Source organism: Miniopterus natalensis, chromosome 12 (assembly GCF_054644295.1).
Source record: "Miniopterus natalensis isolate mMinNat1 chromosome 12, mMinNat1.hap1, whole genome shotgun sequence".
Lineage (NCBI taxonomy): Eukaryota > Metazoa > Chordata > Mammalia > Chiroptera > Miniopteridae > Miniopterus > Miniopterus natalensis.
This window is the reverse complement of record NC_142092.1, coordinates 49,634,675-49,655,144: the sequence shown is the minus strand read 5'-3', so window position 1 is coordinate 49,655,144 and position 20,470 is coordinate 49,634,675. Positions and strand designations below refer to the sequence as shown.

Genomic DNA, 20,470 nt, shown 5'->3' with positions numbered 1-20,470 from the left:
TGTTTCTGCCCCAGATCCAGCCCTCTTCACTTCCTATCTGGACGATCATGAGAGCTCTCTAATGACCCTGCAACCTCCAGGCTCCAGGCTCAGTGCATACATACATCTGAAGCACAGCTCAGACCTGCCACACACTTGCTGAGCATCGTCCCATACTCTGCACTCCCTATCCTAGCACTCCAATCCAAGCCTTCCAAGAAGTTGCTTCAACCCTCTTTTCTAGCCTAATCTCCACTGGTTTCCTGCACACACCTACAGGCTTTTTAAAGTTGCTTATTCATCCTTTAACATAGCCTTCCATGCTACTCTGGATCTTTAGGGAGCAAGGAACAGAGATCAGAGATCCACTCAAGTTGCCTTGAGTTAAAGGGGCTTCTTAATACTCCTCGGCAAGGGCTGGGACCCAACCTGGAAAGGTGTTGGGAACTAAAGCCACTCTTGGGAATGGTTCCTCCCCTCTCATGGTCAATGGGTCTCTCTCTTTCATCTCTCCCTCTTGGCATTTTTGCTTCAATCTATTCTCTCTACGGTTCAGTCCTTTTGCTTCCTTATGATTTCCACAATCCTATGGCTTCAACTCACCACTGTCCTGACGCTTACTCATGGCATCCTTTCAATTTCTGTCACCAAAATTCACTGGCTCCTTTCCAGGGTTTCCCCCAGGTCTAACTGCCAGGAGAAAAGATTGGCCCCAGTTTATCTTTTCCCCCAGGTAGAACACAGGCCAGTCCATGCCCTTGTGTCTTTGGGTCAATCATACGCCCCTTTCTTAGTTTTCCTAGGGCTGCCATAACCAAATGCCACACACTGGGTTGCTTAAACAACAGATATTATTTCACAGTTCTGGAAGCTGGAAGTCCAAAATCAAGGTGTCAGCAGGTTTGATTTCTACTAAGTCCCCTTCCCTTGGCTTGCAAAAGGCTGTTTTCTCCCTGTGTCCTCATAGCCTTTCTTCTGTGCATGTGCATCCCTGGTGTCTCTCTCTGTCCTAATCTCCTCTTCTTACAAGGCCACCAGTCAGATTGGGTAGGAACTCTTTAAAGGCCCTATCTCCAAATATGGCCCCATTCTAAGGTACTGGGGTTAGAGCTTCAATATATGAGTTTAGGCGGGACACCATTCACTCTATAACACCTCTGGTCTAAGCAGCTCCAGTGGAGCAGGAGAGGGTCATGGAGGCAGTGAGCAGGCACCATCACTGACAAATTCAGGCTACTGGTGTTTGCCCACCTTGATCCCTTCACTCCCACCTAGAACACGCTCTCCACTTCTGTTCACCACCATCGTTTTTATTCATTAAGTCCTACCTCGAGCATCATACCTGACATCATGTTTCTCCTGATCACCAGGTTAATCTTACTTCCCTTGGCTTGGTCTACATCTTTTTTACAGCATGCATTTAGGCCTTCTTTATTTGTTCAGTTAACACATGTTCATGGAAAAGTAGTCTGGTGCAGTGGTTCAGAGTGTGGACCTTGGAGCTAACTCCACAATTTACTAACTGCGTAACTTTGGGCAAGGTACATGGTTAACCTCTCTGATCCTTGGTTTTATCTGAGATAAGTTACACCTACTTCATGGACCTGTGAGGCTGAAGTGACCTAATACACATAAAATGCTCCGGGGGGGGGGGGGGGGCTGACACATAATAAGCGCTCAGTGAACATGAGCTGTTAAGGGGCGCCTGTTGTCTGCCAGGTACTGACTGCATGCGATGTGACTGCACAGTCACATCACAGTTCACTGTGTCCAGGTCTCAGCTCCCCTGCTAGATCACAGTGGCTCAGAAGCCACACCTAGATTTGATTCAGCATGACGTCTGGCATACAGGGGAGGCCCCATAAATGCTGGTTCTCAAAATTGAAAACAATAAAAGAAAAACGAAAAAGACAGAAATATAAAGATCGAGTACATCACAGCTCTCTTCCTGGATGCCCAGAAGCAAAGAAACACTGTAAATGTGTTTTCTCTGGACCCAGGCCCTCTCATGCCTGGAAGAAGCAGTTCTTGGTGCATCCATGCCACATTGTTCACGGAAAAGACTTGCAAAGAGCTTCTTCCTCCAGGTGCACAGAGATGCTCTTTCAGGGGTGCCCACCTGCCAGATGCTTCCCAGCTCCACTGCCCAGGCTTCCAATGGGCACTCTAAACTCTTGAATTATCATGGTGGTTTTCCTCACAATTCCACAGTTCCTCTCTTCACACCATTAAGGAATTGAATTTCCACTGACGACCCTGGGGAGGCTGGAAAGGCAACCACCTGAAAGTGAGAGAAACACTAAGACACTTGTTATAAAATGCTTTAGTTCAGCAAAATGTCATCCATAGTAATAAGGACCCATTTCTAAAGGGCTACCATGGTCCAGACATGACCCCTTCTGAACCTGAAGTTAAACCTGTGTGATAGATTTCATTTTCCCTCTCTCATAGTTTCTCAGTTTTGTATTGAGTCCAAACGTAGAACTTAACATGGGTCTGGAGAACACGTCAACATTTGATTGATCTCTGCCATTCTACCCTATGCAAGGATTTTTGAATACTGCCTCTCCTATCGAATGTGGATTAATTCCTTTTTGAAGCTTTGGGGCATTTGAATACATCTGAATTTGTCCAAGTTATTGATAAAAAATTGAATAGAACAGAGCCCTAGAGCACTCCACTAGAGACCTCTTTCCAGGAGCCACGGAATGATGCTGCAGGCAGCTGGCAAAGAATGAGGGAAGAGATGACTGACTGCACCCGAGCCAGGTGGGGAAGGGTTATTGTGTTTAGCCCTGTGTTCAGCAGTGTTCGGCGTTCCGGTGACATGACAGAAGGAAACTCAGCAGTCCACCACAAAGGCTCTGCTTGTCTCCCAAGTGTTGGGAGCTTACTGCAGGACAGCCTCTGTTTATTCTGCAGACATACGGCTTAATTATTAAACTCAGAAACAAAAGAACCAGGTATATGGAAGACCTAGTGCAATTTCTTCGTTAAGCAATATCATGGCTTTCTGGGGTGGGTATGACCCCTGACTAAGAACATTTTTTTCTCCCTTTGAAAAACAATGAAACTAACCTATATTCCTATCCTATCCCTTCTCTGTCACAAACAGGGTTGGCTCCTCCTGCTGGGAGAAGAAAAAAAAAACCAACTCCTTAGCTGGGCATTCAGTGATCTTTGTAACGTGACCTCAATTTATCTTTCCGGACTAGACTCAACTCTGGATAAGCCCACAGGAAAGGGGGACTGGCCTCTCAAGTGTCACCTACCTCTCCTGCCCTCACTCATTTATTCATGTCACAAATATTTATGAAGTACTCATGTGCCAAGAAGTATGCTAATCCCTGAGGACAGACACTTTAGGGACATATCTTGTGCCCTCTTCCCAGGTTGGTCAAGATCCTGGCTTAAGCACAGTGTCCTCCCTGGGGACGAGTTTGGTGCTTTTCAATTTATGACAGATGGAACACAGGATGAGGGAAGAGATTACTGCACCAGAAGTCAGGATGGACAAACGGGTGAAGTGGGGCTGCACCGGGGCAGACAAGAGTAGATCAGACCCTGCAGAAGTCATTTCTAGAACACTAGGAGGGGGGACCCATTTAAACTGAAGGACAACCAAAATGAAGCTGGGGTGATTATCTGTATACACTTCTCTTCTCTCCTCTGGACCAAGAGCACCTTACCCCAGCATTTTGGCTCATTTGAATTATTAGAAAATATTGATTCAACTAAAGAATTAGGAACAGCATTTCTAGATCTGTAATCCCTGTGTTGTCCACAAGGTGGCGATTTGCATGGGTGGCCACAGCACAAACCTCGCATTTTGGTGGAAGCCTTAGGAAAAGCTGCTGAAGGGAAGAATGGAGAAACAGGAGACTTTCTGCAGACTTATCCTCTGCCCCCACCCCTTGTGGGAATACATGCTATTCTCTTCCCCTCCACATTTAAAGTCTCTGCCTGTCAGACAGTAATGCAGGCCTGAGCCAGCAGCACCAAGCCTGGGTTCCACCATATCCAGCAGGCCGGTGATCCGGCCCTCCCATCCTCTCCAGCCTCACCTCCCACCCCCGAGCTCCCATCTGCCCACCCCACACACAGCGCTGCAGCCGGGCTGAGCTTTCTCCTCGCTCCCAACTGTACTGTGTTCTCTCTGGTCTTCAAGCCTTCGGACACACTATTCCGTCTCTCTGCCTTCCTTCCAGACAACACCTACTGTCTCCCCAAGACTCAGTTTAGGAAGCACCTTTTCCAGAAAGCCTCCTTAACCCCTTGCAGACAACAGACGGGCCTCAACTCCCTTCCCTGCTGAGAAAATCCATCCTCACTTTTCCCCATAATTCTATGGGCCCACAAAGTGTTGTCCACAGTGTTAAATGGCTCTCTGGGAACCAGAGTTCACTGGGCTATGGGCTTTGGGGCAGTTTTAAAAGGGAAATGAATGTTAATCACCTTCAAAGCTTTGGAATGTTTTCTCTACCCAGATACCACAGGCTCAGGGTTGGAAAACTAGTCTTCTGCTCATATTCTCAAAGAGTCATGCTTAAATAATGCTCTCCCTACTAAAAAAGCACATGGATCATGTGTAAATGTGCTTCTGAGATTGTGTATCCCAACCTGTGTCAGGCACACATTAATTCATAATAATGACACAGGTCATTATTTTGACCTACCTTTAATAGGTCAACATTTGTATAAAAAGCAGGCAAATCATCCCTGTATAGTTATTTGCTAATCATGACCATATTTTGCACAACCCAGATCTCAGGGTCAGACACTGTACCATGGGAATGGTGACTCACCCAATCCCTGATTCTTTAATCCCCTCCATACTCTTTGCAAAGACTCATCCTTGAACTCTCCCAATGACAGGGAGCTCACTACCTCTGGAGCAGTCTATTCTCTTTTTGGACAGCTCTGAGCATTTGAAAGTTTGAACTTACTGGGAAGGATGTCCCTGAAAAGCAGCATGGAATTAATTTCTTTTGTTTTCAAGTCCTGCTTTGTTCATTTAACACTATAAGCGTTTCTTTCCTATCATTAAACAATCTTGAACTCCTTCATATACTTACAACCACACATATACAAATATGCCGTCACACGTGCCATGCAATTTGTAATTGCTATTTCACTAAACAAGATATTACCAACATCTTTTTGTTTCAGTTAACCTACATCTCCTTCCTCATTTTCAGTGCCCACCTAATCCTCTATTGTTGAATATACCATCACCGAGTTCATCATTGCCTATCAGTGGGCATTTAGATTGTTTCCAATTTTTTGCTATCGTGACCAATTCCAGAATGAAATATTCACACATAGTGATATTTCCCTAGGAGAGATTCATAGCAGTGCACAGAGAGTCAAGGAGTGTAAGCACTTTAAAGGGCTGTTCCAGGTCAAGACAGCAGCCTCTGGATAAACCAATCGTTAATAAGTACTGAGAGACATGTTGAGTGCTATACCGACATTACTATGCTTAGTTATCACCGCCTACCTCCACCCCATGAAGCTTGCCCTATGTGTGTGTTTGTAAGGGAAGAGCTGGAGTAGGCCGGGTAGCTGGCCCTGCTCTGACCACCACATGGAGTGGCCTCTGCTGGAGCTCCTTTGGGGATAAGGGCATCCCCTGAAAGACTGCAAACTGGGAAGGACCTGGGCTTGAAAAGCAAAATAGACACCACCCAAGAGTGCTGCAGCTGGTTATCCTAGACTCCAGGAGGCTTTCTCCATCTCTAGGAATTCAGAAATAGAAAGAAAACAACACCAGACAAATCAGGGCTAGGGAGTGAAGGCAAAAAAAGCCACCCATGAAGCTTGGTCAGCGAGTCCCTCCCTCCATTCATTGTCTTCACTTGGCCGCACATCAAATTCCAGCAATCAAGGCTCCCTTGGGTTTCTTGTCTGGGACCTCTGCAAGGACTGGTGCAGAGAACCTGGCTCTGAGTAGGCACGGGGACCGCATGAATAAATAAGTGACTCCGAGAACCTGTTCCATTGTCTTTCTCACGTGCACTTTCCACTAAGTCACAGATATGTTGACATTTGTGTGCCACGACATCCAACGCAGCATTATTTGTAGTAACAAAAGGACCCCAAACAACTGGAGAATAACTGCAGTTTTTGTGCAGTTAAGCTCTGTGCTAAGTTTAAGTCTGAAGCCAATCCAATATATATCGCCATATCTCGTTATAACCCAAGTCACTCCTGACCATGAGATGCTTCATGACTTCATGTAGCATTAAGAGGAGGAAAGCTAATTAAACAATGCTCCACCGATTGTACAAGAGACCCGACTTCAGAGGTGAAAAGTGGTGGGGAAACTGAGGGAAATTTCATAGGTGGAAAAACCAAGAGCAGAATAATGTACTGTATGTGTTTAAAGAGAGGGGCTATATAATTATATGTGCTTTTAGAGGTATTCAAAATTCTTGGAAAGCTATACCAACAACCTGATAGCGAGTGCCCTCTTGAGACTGGGCTAGGCACTGGGACACAGGGTGGAAGGGAAATCCTCTTTACATCATTACATTCGTTTATAAACTCTGAAAATTTAAACCATATATCTCTTTTTTAAAACAAAACTTTGAAAAATACAAAGTGCAAAATATAGTGCCATGCTATTTGGATCCAGCCTTGCATCTGTAGCCGCATCTACCATACAGACTTTACCATGGCGACTTCGGGCAAGTTCCTGCCCCTACCGCGTCTCACTATCCCCGGGGCCCTTGGGTGTCAGTGGGCGTGGGGACATCCCTCCAGCTCGGATCCGGGGCGGCGGTGGTCGCGCCCCGCAGCAGCCCGCGGCGCCCCGCGGTGCAGGCCCGGCCAATCAGCGGCCGCGGGGCGGGCGGGGTGGCGGCGCCGCGCGGCGAGCGGAGCGCCGAGCAGAGGCACCTCTCCGTCCCGGAGCGGACATGCCACGCTCGCCCGCGCTCTTCGCGCTGCTGCTCCTGCTGCTGCCGCCGCCGGCCCTGGGGCTCGGGCTCCTCGGCGCGGGCGGCCGGCGCCCCGCGTGCGGTCAGTGTCGGCCGGAGCGCTGCCCGGCGCCCGCGCGCTGCCCGGCGCCCGGGATCCCCGCGCGCGACGAGTGCGGCTGCTGCGCGCGCTGCCTGGGCGCCGAGGGCGCGCGCTGCGGGGGCGCGGCCGGCGCGCGCTGCGGCCCGGAGCTGGTGTGCGCGAGCCGCGCCGCGGGGGGCGCGCCCGAGGGCACCGGGCTCTGCGTCTGTGCGCAGCGCGGCGCCGTCTGCGGCTCCGACGGCCGCTCCTACCCCAGCGTCTGCGCACTGCGCCTGCGCGCCCGGCGCGCGCCCCGCCCGCACCCCGGCCACCTGCGCAAGGTGCGCGACGGGCCCTGCGAATTCGGTGAGTGCGGCGTCCTCCGCTCGGTGCGGAGGCGGGAGGAGGAGGGACCCTAACGCTCTGGGGCGGCGGCAAAGGATGCGCCTCCGCCCCACCCTGCGCCACGGCGGACAGCGCCGCCGGAGCCTCTGTTTGCCCCTAGGGAGCAGTTTTCTATCTGGCAAGGTGCTCAGGGAGGCCGGGGCAGGGACTCGCACCCGGCACCCTCCCTTACCAAGCTCATGGGGACACCAGGCGCTGAGCTGGTCGGAATTTGGGCAACCCGCTGTTCCTTTTGGTACTTAAGTACTTGCAGATGAAGTTATTCACAGGCCTGGCATGTTTTCCTCCGCAAGACTAGGAGTTTGGGAGTGAGAGGCGCTCGTTGGGCCCAGTTCCCCGGAGTGGGTTGTTTGGATGCAGAGGGAGGGAACGTGAAGATGCTAGAGGAGGAGGAGACCTCCAGACCAGGGCTGGGGCCCACTGAAGACAGGTAAGACCTTTGGAGACCTAGGCTCTGAAAAGATTATGGTGCCTTCAGGGACAGACCCAGGTTTGTGGGGCCAAGGCTTATACAATTTGGAGGGTCCCACTTTAAAGGAATCGAAAATTAGTCATTGCTTGGGACCTAGAAACTTAAACTTCATTAACATCACAGTAAAGTTGTCTATGGGTGTTCTTGCTGCTCACCTTCTATATGTAATTTTTAAAAATCAAACAAAAATAAAACATTAGTAAAGGGATGCCCAGAGACGCACCCTGCCAGCCTAGTAGGTTTTGGAGAACTGCCCCTTTCTACACTGCCTGGAGAGTCTTGGTTGAGTCCCAAGGAGTCCAGCTTGGGGTTCCGGCCCATGCCTGGAGACCAAGTCCAGACCTAAATGCCTAAGTCAGTGTAATGACTTCTGTTCCAACAAAGAAGCCTTGGGGGTGGGGAAAGGACTTAACAGGCATTGGGAAGTTCCTATTATTATTTTCCCCCCCAGCCTTCCGAGTAGATGCATGTCCAGGAGAACGGAGTTGTTGGAGATGGGGCAGGAAAGCTCCTGTCCCGAAACATGAAAACAATGTACAGCCCATTGAGGAGGCTGAGGCTTCCCTGGACTACAGGAACAGCACTGCTGGCCATTCCTAGTTGGGCCTCCCATGAAGGAGAGCTGGCTGGCACTTCCCCTTGAGTGACCTTGGGCTGGTCTCTTCCCTCTGAGTCATGTCAGCCCCTGTGGAGCCACTGTTGAGGTCCCTTTGTTTCTGCCCTGTGGCACTTAAACAGTCCTGCCTCCTTCCTTTTTCTAGTTCCTGTCACTCTTTCTTAAAATCTGCTTTCCTCAGCAGTTAATTCACAGGCGGTTCTCTTTGTCTTCAGCAGGTAACACTTTCTCTCCACATGCAGGAGACATAAATGCTGACCAGGTCCCCAGAATTTGCTGGTATGGATGGTCTCAGTCTCAGATGGTTTTTCCCAGGAGTAGCATTCTGTTTCCAAGAGAGAGAGATGCCTTGAAGATATTTAAGATATTTAGACCAAATCTATTTGGAGAGGAGACTGAGACTTGGAGTGGGGGCAGGGAACTGGTCAGGGTGCCCAGTAAAGCCTGGACAGCTCTCAGGTCCCCTACACCCTGTTCTGTGTTCTTTCAGGACAGGACTTGATAGTGTTAAGGCAGGCAGGTGGTGGTTGCCATGGTTACCAGAGTGAGGCCAGATGGCAGATGGAAACCCCATATCCCTAATTCATTGAAAATTACCAAATGACAAGTAAATGTGACAGCCCCTCCACTCTGATGTATGGGCCCTGAGGCGCACCTCAGGCATGGGCCCCGGGCGTAAAGATGTTCATGGAGCCAAATGGAGGCAATACAGAAGCTGCTTTTAATGATCCCATTAGTGACAGGCATCAGGCCTCCCTGGAATTTACTTCTCCTTCCCCACTAGCAGTTGTCATCCACTGCAGACCAGGCACTGTCTTCCCATTGCCTTTTGTCCTGACATGTTTGTGTGGCCCCTGTTCCTGTGTCCTGGTGAAGCATGAAGGTGGGGACAGGGAGGGCCTTTCCTAGCTGGTGACTAAGGCAGAAGTGGCACCTCACTCTGCGGCCCAGAAGCCACCCTCTAGACAGAGGACGAAGCAGGAGCACTTTTTAACAATGCCCCTGGGGACCCTGGTTGAAGCGAAGCAGACTGATCACAGCAGCAGCTGTTCTGCCTCAACACTGGCAATAAAGCCACCCCTCCTCAGCTACTCAGCAGCTCCTTCACTATGCAGCTCCAGGCTTGAACAGAATGAGGCCGGGTAAATATGTATCAAGTTCCGCACAGTGTGGGAGGTGTCCTTACGCCTGCTTCTCAGGAGCATTTGGAAACAGTTTTTAGGCTTAAATGCTTCCCTTTCCTCTGATGCTCTGAAATGCCCCAAAATGCCTAATAATGAGAGTCATCCTCTGATCAACACACGTTTATTGAAGACCCACTGTGTTCCCACATGTGAATAATTCTTTACTGTTGGAAATCGTGTTTGCATCCCATCTTCTTACTCGATTTTTACAACTACCATGGTCAGGTCTCACTCCCATTTAATAGAAAGGAAAACTGAGGAAGGAGGCTAGTTCCCAGCTGATGTGAGGCTCCAGCCTCAGTTTTCCTGGCTCTTTTCAGAAGGGGCCATGCATCTCTAGGCCACTGGCAACCTGATTAGGAAGGTGCCACATATTAGCTACTCTTGAGTCTTGAGGGCTTCTCAGTCTGGAACTACCCTCCTGTTTTTCCCCCAAGGGTTGTTGCTGGTTCTTCTGTTTAGCACTGGTGATGGCTCCTTAGAGGCACAGGAGTAGCTTCACAGAGGGCAAGCATGTGAAAGGAGTCTTGAAGAATGGGTAGAAAAGTCCTGGGTTGAGGGATGGGGGAGGCACAGCATGAACCAAGGCACAGAGGTAGGAGGTCCTGTAGTGAGTGTGAACAATGGGCCTGCTGGGCAGCCACCCAGTGGGATGGCTGGGGAAGGTGAGGCCCGGAGTAGTTCAGGGCAGGCTCACTGCAAGCCATAAGTGCCAGGCTGAGGGGTGAGGCTTCATTCTGAACTGAATTATTGGTTCTGTTTCTCAACTGTAAGGTGGCGTGGCATTATATTGTTATTGCTACCATTACTTTAAAAGGCTGTGCTGTTCCAGGCATGCACTCTGATCATAACGTTGGGAGGGGGTGGGATCCTGCAGACAGCAGGGTGATGTCCTGTTTTGAATGCTGCATTAGATAGGAACAGGGTCCCGTGCCAGTGCCCACCAGGACACTGAGCGCTCGAAGCTTCAGTGAGCTCTTAAGACCCTGAATCTTGAAAAATTTACCTCGGTTGGAATTCCAGCTCCACTTAGAAATCTGTCTTTGCAAAGCATGTGTTACCAGGTAACCAGGAGAGGCAGCGAATGCCACTTTGTGAGAGGGACAAAGAAGGGGGGCCTCATGCTCAAAAGCCTTTCACGTGAGGGAGGGGTTAGAGGCGCAGGCTGTGGGGAGCAGGATTAAGCTGTTTCTCTTTCTACATCGTAAGGTGACTATTAGCATAAATTATCAGGGCTGTTCAGTGCGTCGATCATTAAACTCTTGGTGGTGCGCTTTTTCCTGCAGGCAGATGGGGTCCTGGGGGATGATTTTTTATATTCTTTCTTTCCCTAGCACTATTCACTTTAAGGAAATCTTGGAGGCCTTTGAGAAGATCTTTCATTCCAGCCACCAAGGACACGGCTGATGGGGTGGGGGGACAGATCACACCTTTTCATTTGTACAGATCCGCACCATTAATGACACAGCTGCATTCATTCTCTCCCTTCACCCCAGAGGATGAGGGTTATCTTCATCTTCATGTGTGGGTAAGGAAGAAACAGTTGGCAACCTGCCAGGCTCCTGTTGTTGACTGGGACCCTGGGCATTTGAGGTTCCCTTGGTCCGTTTTGCCCGCCTTCAGTGCTGCCTTTGTTGGGACACACCTGGGTGACTATTTCTGTTACCTGATGGGTAGATTTGTGCTGTCCCAGCATTTCTAGGGCTGTTGCTGAAAGAAATGAGTATTGAGCAAGGAACAGCTAGAAAGACAAAGCTGGCACATTCAGACTGGGCCGACCAGGCACCATCCTCCCCCTTGAAAGCCACCTGACACCTGTCAAAGGCAGGTAGAAAGGAAAGCCTGGCTCTTCTAGGAGTGTAGCAGCTCTGGCAGCGGCAAGATTTCGCCCTGGGCTTGCCCGAGGAAGGACCATGGCCTCTGGAGCCTCCAGGAAGAGCCCACCAATAGGCCTGCTCACCAGGCACCAGTAGAGCCATTTTTGAGGAGACCACCCTCGGGGAAGCATGACCTGCCGAGTCCTCAAGTCCCTCCATGGAAGCCTTTAGAGTTTGCAAAGGGTCTCGTAACTGTTCCTCACAATAGCATATGGGGAGGGGAAGGAAGGGAGAATGGACTCCTGTACCCATTTTAAAGAAGAAGAAACTGAAGCCAAGTCATAGCACTGGGATGTGGCAGAGACAGGATTTGAACCTGAGTTCCTCCTGCCTTCGATAGCCATGACATTGAGCATCCCAGTGCCACACGCAAATGAGCCCTTGGGGATGGTAGGGCGGTAATGCCCTGCTGGTGTTAAGGACACATCACCCATTTAATGCTATCTTCACAAGAGCTATTCCCTTGGGGTGACACCTGGAGGGTTTCATTCCTGCGCAGAAAAGAGTCAGCATAGAAGAGTCAGCAAATTAGATAGGCCTGCTGGCAGGGGTGGCCCTTGGCTGGCATCTGGGAACTTGGATTTCAGGAGGGTTCCCACCACGCCCAGAACTGATGATGGTGGCTCACTGTGCTTAAACTGAACAGAGGGTAGCTGCACAGCTGCTTTCTTTCTGGGAGCCTGGAATTTCGGCATGTAGTAGGCAGAGGGAGCTTAGGTGACTCCCCCAATAAAAACCATCAGGCACTGAGTGTCCAGTGAGCTTTCCTGGTAGATGGCATTTTGCATGTTGTTACAGTTCATTGCTGGTAAGTTAAGCATGTATTGTGTGACCACTGGGAGAGGCTCTTGGAAGCTTACACCTGGTTTCCCCAGTCTTTGCCCCATGTGCCTTTTTCTTTTGGTGATTTACTTTGTCTCCTGCTGTGATAAATCACAGTTGTGAGTAAAACTATGCTGAGTTCTGTGGTCCTCCTAGCAAATCATTGAACCTAGGGGTGGTCTTGGGGACCCCCAACACAATCCCTAAGGGTTTTCTTATACTAAAATGGCGTCCCTGCAGAATAACAAATGTCTCACTTTAAAAATCAGTGTGAAGCGGGTTTTGCTCAGTGGTTAGAGCATTGGCCCACGGACTGAAGGGTCCCGGGTTTGATTCCAGCCAAGGGCCCATACCTCAGTTGGAGGCTCAATCCCCAGCCAATTGATGTGTGTCTCTCACCTCCCCCCCTCTTTCTCTCTCTTTCTCTCTCTTTCTCTTTCTCTTTCTCTCTCCCTTCCAGTCTTTCCAAAAAGGAGTAGTGTATGTGGAAGTGTCATGTAAGGAGAGGGCAAAATGGTGTGGACACAGCTTGGAGCCAGATCCCTGGGCTCAGATCTTCGTCCCACCAGTTAAGGCTGAGTGACCCCAGCTAGCCCTCCCAGCTGGCAGCTGGCGAGATGGCTGGAAAGATCAAACGGGTTAATAATCCCTGTAAGCAGAAGAGTGCTGAGTGCACAGCAAGCTCAGTGTTAGCCGGTAGCATTGTTACCATTGTTACTATGATGATGACGATGATGGTGACTGATCATAAAGAGCTGTTGTGGATAAAAATATTTTCAATGTAAAATCAAACAGGTTAAAATTGAAAACAGCTTACTATGACAAAGAGACACTTGAAAAAAATGAGGAAAATTTTGAGATAACCCAACTGTTCTCTTTTTGGTTATGGCAGTGGTTACACAACTGTACATATCGGTCAGAACTTAGACCTGTATGCCAGAAAGAGTGAGTGTGCTGGGTATAAATTTAAAAGTAAAAATTTGAATGTCACTTTATCATCAAAAGCTCTTTTGTAAAAGAAATGGCATTTTCTGCCATAAAATTAGTGGCAAAGACAGTATTTGCAAGATGGTCTTTCCTAATTGTAGTTATTGAAAGAGAGGGAGAGGGAAATGCAAGGAGAGAAATGGGAAATGTGATTTACTGGTTTATTCGTTTAGGCATGAAAGGGATTGATGAAATCTCATTTAAAATTTATGACCTTACATGAACAAAAGTAAAACACGTTGATTGAGTGTCCCTCTGGAATCCACTGAGGGCTTTGGAATAAGACGTGGTTCTGATTGTTCCCACAGTGAGCCATTCAAGGACCGGCTTGGGCTCCGGGAGAGGCCATGCTGGCAGGAGAACGGGAATAAATCAGATTCTCTTTGTCGCCTGTGCAGATGGGGCTCCTGCCAGAGAGCAGGGGTGTTGTTGTTCTTTGTGGCAGCAGGGCAGGTGGCTGGGATGCATCAGTGTTAAAAGCCTAAGATCTTGGCTCCCTGGGGTGATGTTGGCTAGACTCAGGGAGGTAAATAGGGGTTTGGTGCTTAGAGGGCAGTGAGATGGGCACAACTGAAGGAGTGAACTGATCAGGCTTAGGAGGAAGAAAGTCTGTGGGGGAGAAGGGCAGTGTCTGTATTCAAATCACTGGAGTTCCTTGGGGCACCCAGGGGGCTGTAGGGCTTCAGACAGCAGCCTGGGATAAACAGGTGGGAGCCACAGGGAAGTGGGTGTTAGCTACAATGAGGACAAGCTTTCTTACCAGCAGAGCCTTCCAAGGATGAAGGGCCTGTCTCCATAGGTAGTGAGTTCTCTGTCACTAGAGGCATGCAAGTGGAGGCTAGATGAGAACATCACAGACAGTCAGGCACAGGATCTTGGGGAGTTAGGCCCCTCTAGTTTGAGACTCTGTGGCTCTAAGACAGTTTTCCAAAGTTTTTCTGGCAGCAGCTTGACAGGGTCTGCTTCCCAGTCTGTCTGAAGGAGCCAGACCAGTCTCATCTCTTCGTCCTTTCACTCCTGTCCCTCTCCCCTTTTGCTCCAGCCTTCTGTCTCCCTCCCTTTGTTCTTTTCCTCTCCACGGCTGGCTTGCTGAGCTTTTCTTGAGTCACCAGGAAAGCCTCAGGAGCCCCTACGCTCTGCAGTTGGATGGCTCAAGAATGAATGTGTTTGCTTTTTTATTTGTCATGTGTTTCTTCACCCAGTCATCTGTTTACTAGACCTGCTCCTGACCCCCACTTGCATATCATGTTAACTTAAACCACCACTTTCACACTCATCACATGGTAAGATCAGCTCAACAACCCTGTGAAGCATGGGGTGTTATTGGCATCTTAAAGTCCAGCAAAACTGAGCAGAGAGCATTTATTGACAGAGACCACATTTCCCCTTGCCCAAGACACCGTGGGACCAGATGCAAGGGTGGGCCAAGCTTACCTTCCTGTGCAGGTGAGACCAGTTGGAAGTGCCTGGGCTGCACGGCAGGCTGTGACCAGCAGGTCAATGCGGGGCAAACCCCCTGGTCCTGGACTAGAACACATACCCTCTCAGCCCTGCACGATGGGGTGCCATCCACGTCTGGAGCTGGGCAGTGCATTCCATGCAGAGGCGGGTACATTGAGGGGCCAACAGAGGGCATGAAAGTCAAGGCAGTGGACTTGGTTCTTTCAGTCCCCATGTGAGCAGAGCAGATGCTAGGCACAGAGAGGAGGGCAGGGTGTGCGTATGAGCTAAGAATTTCTAACTCAGATGCCCACATGCTCTCTGGTCCCATCCAGCGAGCCCACAGCTTCCCTTTCCTTTGTGTAATGTTCTGGCAGCCTAGATCCACGTTGCCTGATTCCCAGCCTTCACACGGCTTCCAGGCCAGCAGTTTTGCCTTTAGGGGTGGGGGAGGCCCAGTGGAGTCTGTGAGTGTGTGATATGCAAATGAGCGTCTTGAATGGACGACGGGGGTCTCAGCTCGAGGGCAGATGCAGCTGTCCTATGGGGCATTATTCTTTGAAATGCCCTCCACGCTGAAGGAGAAAAGCCCATCTGTTAGAAGACTCCGCTGTTGGTGAAGCAACACCAGCCCCTCCCGGAGCCCAACGCCCTGTCGTGTAGTTGAGCCAAAAGCAGATGGCAGCCGGGGCTCTGGGAGGGAGTGTGACGAGACAGGAGCTCTGCCGCAGGCATGCTGGTGACTTTGAGAAGTTGCCTTTTCTCTCTTGATCCCTGTTTTCCTGCTGGCGGAACAAAGGTGATGGGTGAGGAAGCACGCAGGCATCCTTCCAGGTCTAAGGCAAACTCTCTTCCTTGACTCCTTGCCTACGAGTTTGTTTTTTACGCATGAAGAGCTTTAGTTGGCCACTGCTCTCCTCAGGTTAGACTGGCCTAACAGGCTCACCGCTAGCAGGGAATTCTAGAAGCGGGGTCCTTGGGACCTGGCAGGGTAAAGGTTGTGTTGCCTGTCTTCTTCCAGCTCCTGTGGTCATCATTCCACCCCGAAGTGTTCACAACGTCACTGGGGCACAGGTGTACCTGTCCTGTGAGGTGAAGGCTGTGCCTCCCCCAGTCATCATGTGGAGGAAGGTATTTATATCCAAGAACTGTGTGTGTGTGTGAGAGAGAGGGGGGGGGGGAGGTGTAAATGTTTTTTTCTTCATTTAAGCATGTTTGTGTGCATATCTTTATATGTGGATAAGAGGGTTTTAAAAGGATATCTTATGTACCATTCCTCTGCCTCTAGGTTTATGCCTCAAAACCTTTATCCTAAAGCCCACCCCAGAGAAGGGCAGTTGCCATCCTTCCTGTGGCATTTGCTCTCTTGGCTACTCAGCTGTCCAGAAAGTTCTGCTGTTTAGCCTAGATCAGTGGGAATGAAGTAGGAGACTACTAGATTTGGGTTTTAGAAAGACTTGGCTGGTGGCAGATAACCCAATCCTGTTCCAAAACTAGATCTTCCTGCAGATCAATTTCTGAGAGACTAGCATGGATCACAGCATAGGCTGTCCCTTGTCTCAGCAGCCCTGAGAAAGACCATGGAGTTCTGAACTGCTTCTGCGAGATGGTGGTGGTGTCCACATCTTCGCTGTCCGTCAGGGTGTGCTGTCTGTACATACATCTGGGTTTTAAACATGACTGGCACTGTAACAAGAATAAGAGCTACTAGGATTTTGGCCTTCAAGTCAATGGGAAGATGAAGACAGCAAACATGTCTGTGGGGTGGTAGTTCCCAGAAATGCTTTTTCTAAACCACTCCTGGCTTTCTGGCTTTCCTCTTTAGGTCACACAGTCTCCCCAGGGCACCCAGGTTCTGGAGGACCTGCCTGGGGACCATGTCAATATAGCTGTCCAGGTGCGAGGGGGTCCTTCTGACCATGAGGCCACAGCTTGGATTTTGGTGAGTATCTCATTTGTTCAGGATTGGCCCTTATAAAGCACCCTTCCTATTTCTGTAACATGTTACATGCTTCAAAGCTGCTCTTACCCACTTCCCATTGGAGCCTGTAAGAACTTTGAGGAAAGCAGGGCAGGCAATATAACCCCTGCGAGCCTGTCGTCTTCAGTGGTCGGCAGAATTATGGCCCTGGAAAGAGGTCCATGTCCTAGTTCCTGGAACTTGTGACTGGTTTCTGTTATAGGGCATGAGGAGAGTAGGGTGCAGATGGAATTAAGGTTGCTAATCAGCTGACTTTAATAAGGAAGTTACCCCAGATTATCTAGGTAGGCCCAATGAAATCATAAGAGTCCTTTAAGTGTGGAAGAGGGAGGCAGGAGAGAGAGCCAGAGAGATGACAGTGTGAGAAAGACAAGACCTGCCATTGCTCGCTTTGAAGATGGAAGAAAGGAGCCACAAGCCAAGGAATGCAGGCAGCCCATATAGACTGGAAAAGGCAAGAAATGGATGTTCCCCTAGGGCCTCTAAAAAAGAAGCAACCCAGGTGACACCTTGATTGTAGCCCACTGAGACCCATTCGGAATACTGACCTCAGGAAGTGTAGATAATAAGTTTGCGTTGCTTTAAGCCATTAGGTGTGTGGTAATTTGTTACAGCAGCCATAGGAAACTAATATACTTGCCCGAGACCACATGGCTGATGAGGGAAGACGGCACTTCCACATCCTCTCATGGCTCTTCTGTGCCACTTGCAGCAGTTTTGCTAAGACAGGGGAATGCCATGTGTTTGAAGGAGCAGTAGAGTGACAAGTCCATGTTGGCCAATTCACTCTACCTCATTGAGCTTCAGTGTCCACAATTAAAAAAAGAGGGCTTTGGGCTGGACAGTGTGCAAGGGACATGTGATTCTAACAGTCTGTGACTTACCTGGAAGTCTCCTGTAACATGAGATTAACGATGCTCCCCCTTCACCCATGATTGGCGTGAGTTCAAAATGAGATGGTGCGCATAGAGCCCCCCAGTCTACAGAGTGACACTCAATGGATAGAGGTCGTTCTAACAAGAGAAAGCAAGAGAGGGGAGAGCTGCTGTGGATCTGCCCTGCAGGGGCAGGGGGAGCAGGCTGCGCTCTGGGGGTATCTTCCCCACTTCACCACCATCTCTGCAGGGTTTGCTGATTCCTCGGCACCCAGCTCAGAAGCTCAGAATGCAGTTGGGTCCGTGGCTTTTTCAAATCTGAGCCTCAGTGTCCACAATTGTTAAAAGAGGGCTTTAGGCTGGACAGCATCCAAGGGCCCTGTGACCCTAGCATTCCCACACTTTATTAGAAGTGTGGAGGAAAAGGTTTTCTTTGGTGTTAATTTGTGAAGGCTGCCTCCATTGGGAACCCTTGTGGGCCATTCCTTGGGCTGTAAATTTTTGTTCTTTTAATTTGCAATATTTTCCTTATAATCTATACCTTTCCCTTTTAATCAGAGGACCTAAGGTAGCTCACAGTAAAAGGCAGGACTGCAGAGGAAACATTAAAATGAGAGCCAAGATAGAGAGTACTGAGAAAGAAATCTAAATTCTTCCTTGGAGGCCAAGGCAAAAAGATGGTGAGCTCTAGCTTATTTTGAAAAGGAATTAAGCGCTCAGGTATCACCAAGACTAAATACCGGAGGTGATTTTGCTGTACCCTATAGAACTATATGAACTTGCTTGCTTGCTTTATTTCCAGATCAACCCCCTGAGAAAGGAAGACGAGGGAGTGTACCAGTGCCATTCGGCCAACGCGGTCGGGGAGACGCAGTCCCACGGCAAGGTGACAGTTAGTGATCTGAACACGTACAAAGCCCTTCGCTTCCCAGCTCCAGATGACCACATATGACTGAGTAAGTACGTGTTCTCAGTCATTTTTGTATTTATATTCCTGTGTCACAAGAGATTGAGATCATTTATAAGATGTGTAATAAAAAAGAAAAAGATACATAAATCAAGGCAACCAGAAGGATACAGAGCAAGAGTAGGAACATACTACGATGGGCAGGTAGTATCACTAGTAAGTTCTACACGGCACTCGGCTTCCCACCTACCAGCTGTGAACGTTACAGGCGTCTGCAAGGCGAAAAGGACCAGCGGTTTCTTTCTGTTTCTGAGGCTGAAGGGAATATTCCCTGCAGCTCCTCCTAGAGAGAGCAGACATGGTCTGCCCCCCCACAGGAGGCCCAGGGCAGGAGGGATGACCTTAGAGGATCGCCCGAACAGTCGGGAGCAGGCCCCGTCACCACGGCCTTCTGGCGGGTTTTTAACAGGGCAGGAAAAGTTAGAAAAAAGTTGATAGTTTATGAAAAGCAGAAGGATTTTGCTGTGTAATGCACATTATTCCGTATTTAGCCACTGTTGTTATGCACTTTCTGGGTACAAGGCCTTACGTCGTCTTCAGAGGATGCACAGAAAACGGAAAAGTGAACGTCATCTAACTACAGGGAACGTCATCAAACCACCTTCCACTTAACATGCAGTTGACTGGACAGAGTGGACTTCTTTCCTCTCATTCTTTTTCCTCTTTTCTTCCAGGGTCTTAAAAACATTGATCACAGGATGACGGGAAGGTCAAGCCGTGGATCGTTTTGTTTTGTGACAAGTTGGAAAAACTGTGTTTGTAGACCACCCCTTTTGTATGTTTTTAAAAATTAGATGCAAACTAGATTCATATGCAGATGTAGTTTTAGCAGTGTGGGGGGAAAACACGTGGTTTTTTTATACTTTTGAAATGAATTGCTGAGAGAATTCTTTTTTGAACTAGTCCCTCCCGAGGAAGATCAAGTCATGGTATATGTGTAACTCTAAAGGGCTGGACAAGGCTTGTGTCCACTGTGACTCTTTGCCTCATCTGTCCGAGACTGATTGGTGGAGCTCTGTGACTTAGTGTGTGTTATAGGGGGAAGGAGGAGGGTCCCACTGTCCTCTGCCTGACCTCTAACCTGCTGTGTGACCTGGACAGGTCTCTTCCCTCTCTGGGCCTTGGTCTCTTCTCCTGTGAATGTGGCATTTGGACTGGATGTTACCTGTGTCCCTTCGAACCCTGCCACCCTGGAGTAAGATGGCCCTATGGAAGAAACATAGGAAGTGTGGTCTTAGCCTTCTTTTTTAAACAGTATTTCCTCAAAAACAAATTCCACTCCTTCATACTAGAGTGTGGACAGCTTACTGTAGCTCTTCTATTCCTGCCGTTTCCCATTTTAAAGAAACACTTTACCAGACTCAGGGGCCCCGTAGCTGGACGTTTGGGGACCAAGATGTCCACTTGTTAACAAGCCCAGTATTCTTGAACCAGGTGGACAGTGGAGACCTGGCTCCTGGACATCAAATTGTAAAAACTGGGTCAGATGCTCTGTCTTGGCTATGGAGCTAGAGTGTGATAGAATATGTTTTATTTACAGATGTTTTGACCTCAACCAGGAATGAGGCTGGCTTTCTTTTCTTTTTCCTTTCCTTTCCTTTCCTTTCCTTTCCTTTCCTTTCCTTTCCTTTCCTTTCCTTTCCTTTCCTTTCCTTTCCTTTCCTTTCCTTTCCTTTCCTTTCCTTTCCTTTCCTTTCCTTTCCTTTCCTTTCCTTTCCTTTCCTTTCCTTTCCTTTCCTTTCCTTTCCTTTCCTTTCCTTTCCTTTCCTTTCCTTTCCTTTCCTTTCCTTTCCTTTCCTTTCCTTTCCTTTCCTTTCCTTTCCTTTCCTTTCCTTTCCTTTCCTTTCCTTTCCTTTCCTTTCC

The 20,470-nt window shown here is 49.1% G+C and overlaps 1 protein-coding gene across 1 annotated transcript; it reads left to right on the top strand.

Annotated features, from left to right (window-relative positions):
* The first annotated feature begins 6,899 nt into the window (after nt 1-6,899).
* IGFBPL1 (insulin like growth factor binding protein like 1) lies at nt 6,900-20,191 on the top strand. Its single transcript, XM_087823213.1, has 5 exons — nt 6,900-7,347; nt 15,806-15,915; nt 16,610-16,726; nt 18,443-18,596; nt 19,282-20,191. Exons 1-4 carry the CDS (start codon nt 6,900-6,902, stop codon nt 18,590-18,592), a joined length of 825 nt encoding a protein of 274 aa, XP_087679339.1. The 3' UTR covers nt 18,593-18,596; nt 19,282-20,191.
* The last annotated feature ends 279 nt before the right edge of the window (nt 20,192-20,470 follow it).

Bases quoted from the DNA above. Each gene is read 5' to 3' on its own strand.
- IGFBPL1 (XM_087823213.1), top strand. From the start codon at position 6,900: ATGCCACGCTCGCCCGCGCTCTTCGCGCTGCTGCTCCTGCTGCTGCCG. The intron at 7,348-15,805 runs GTGAGTGCGGCG...GTCTTCTTCCAG, and splicing joins CGACGGGCCCTGCGAATTCG to CTCCTGTGGTCATCATTCCA. The intron at 15,916-16,609 runs GTATTTATATCC...TTTCCTCTTTAG, and splicing joins CAGTCATCATGTGGAGGAAG to GTCACACAGTCTCCCCAGGG.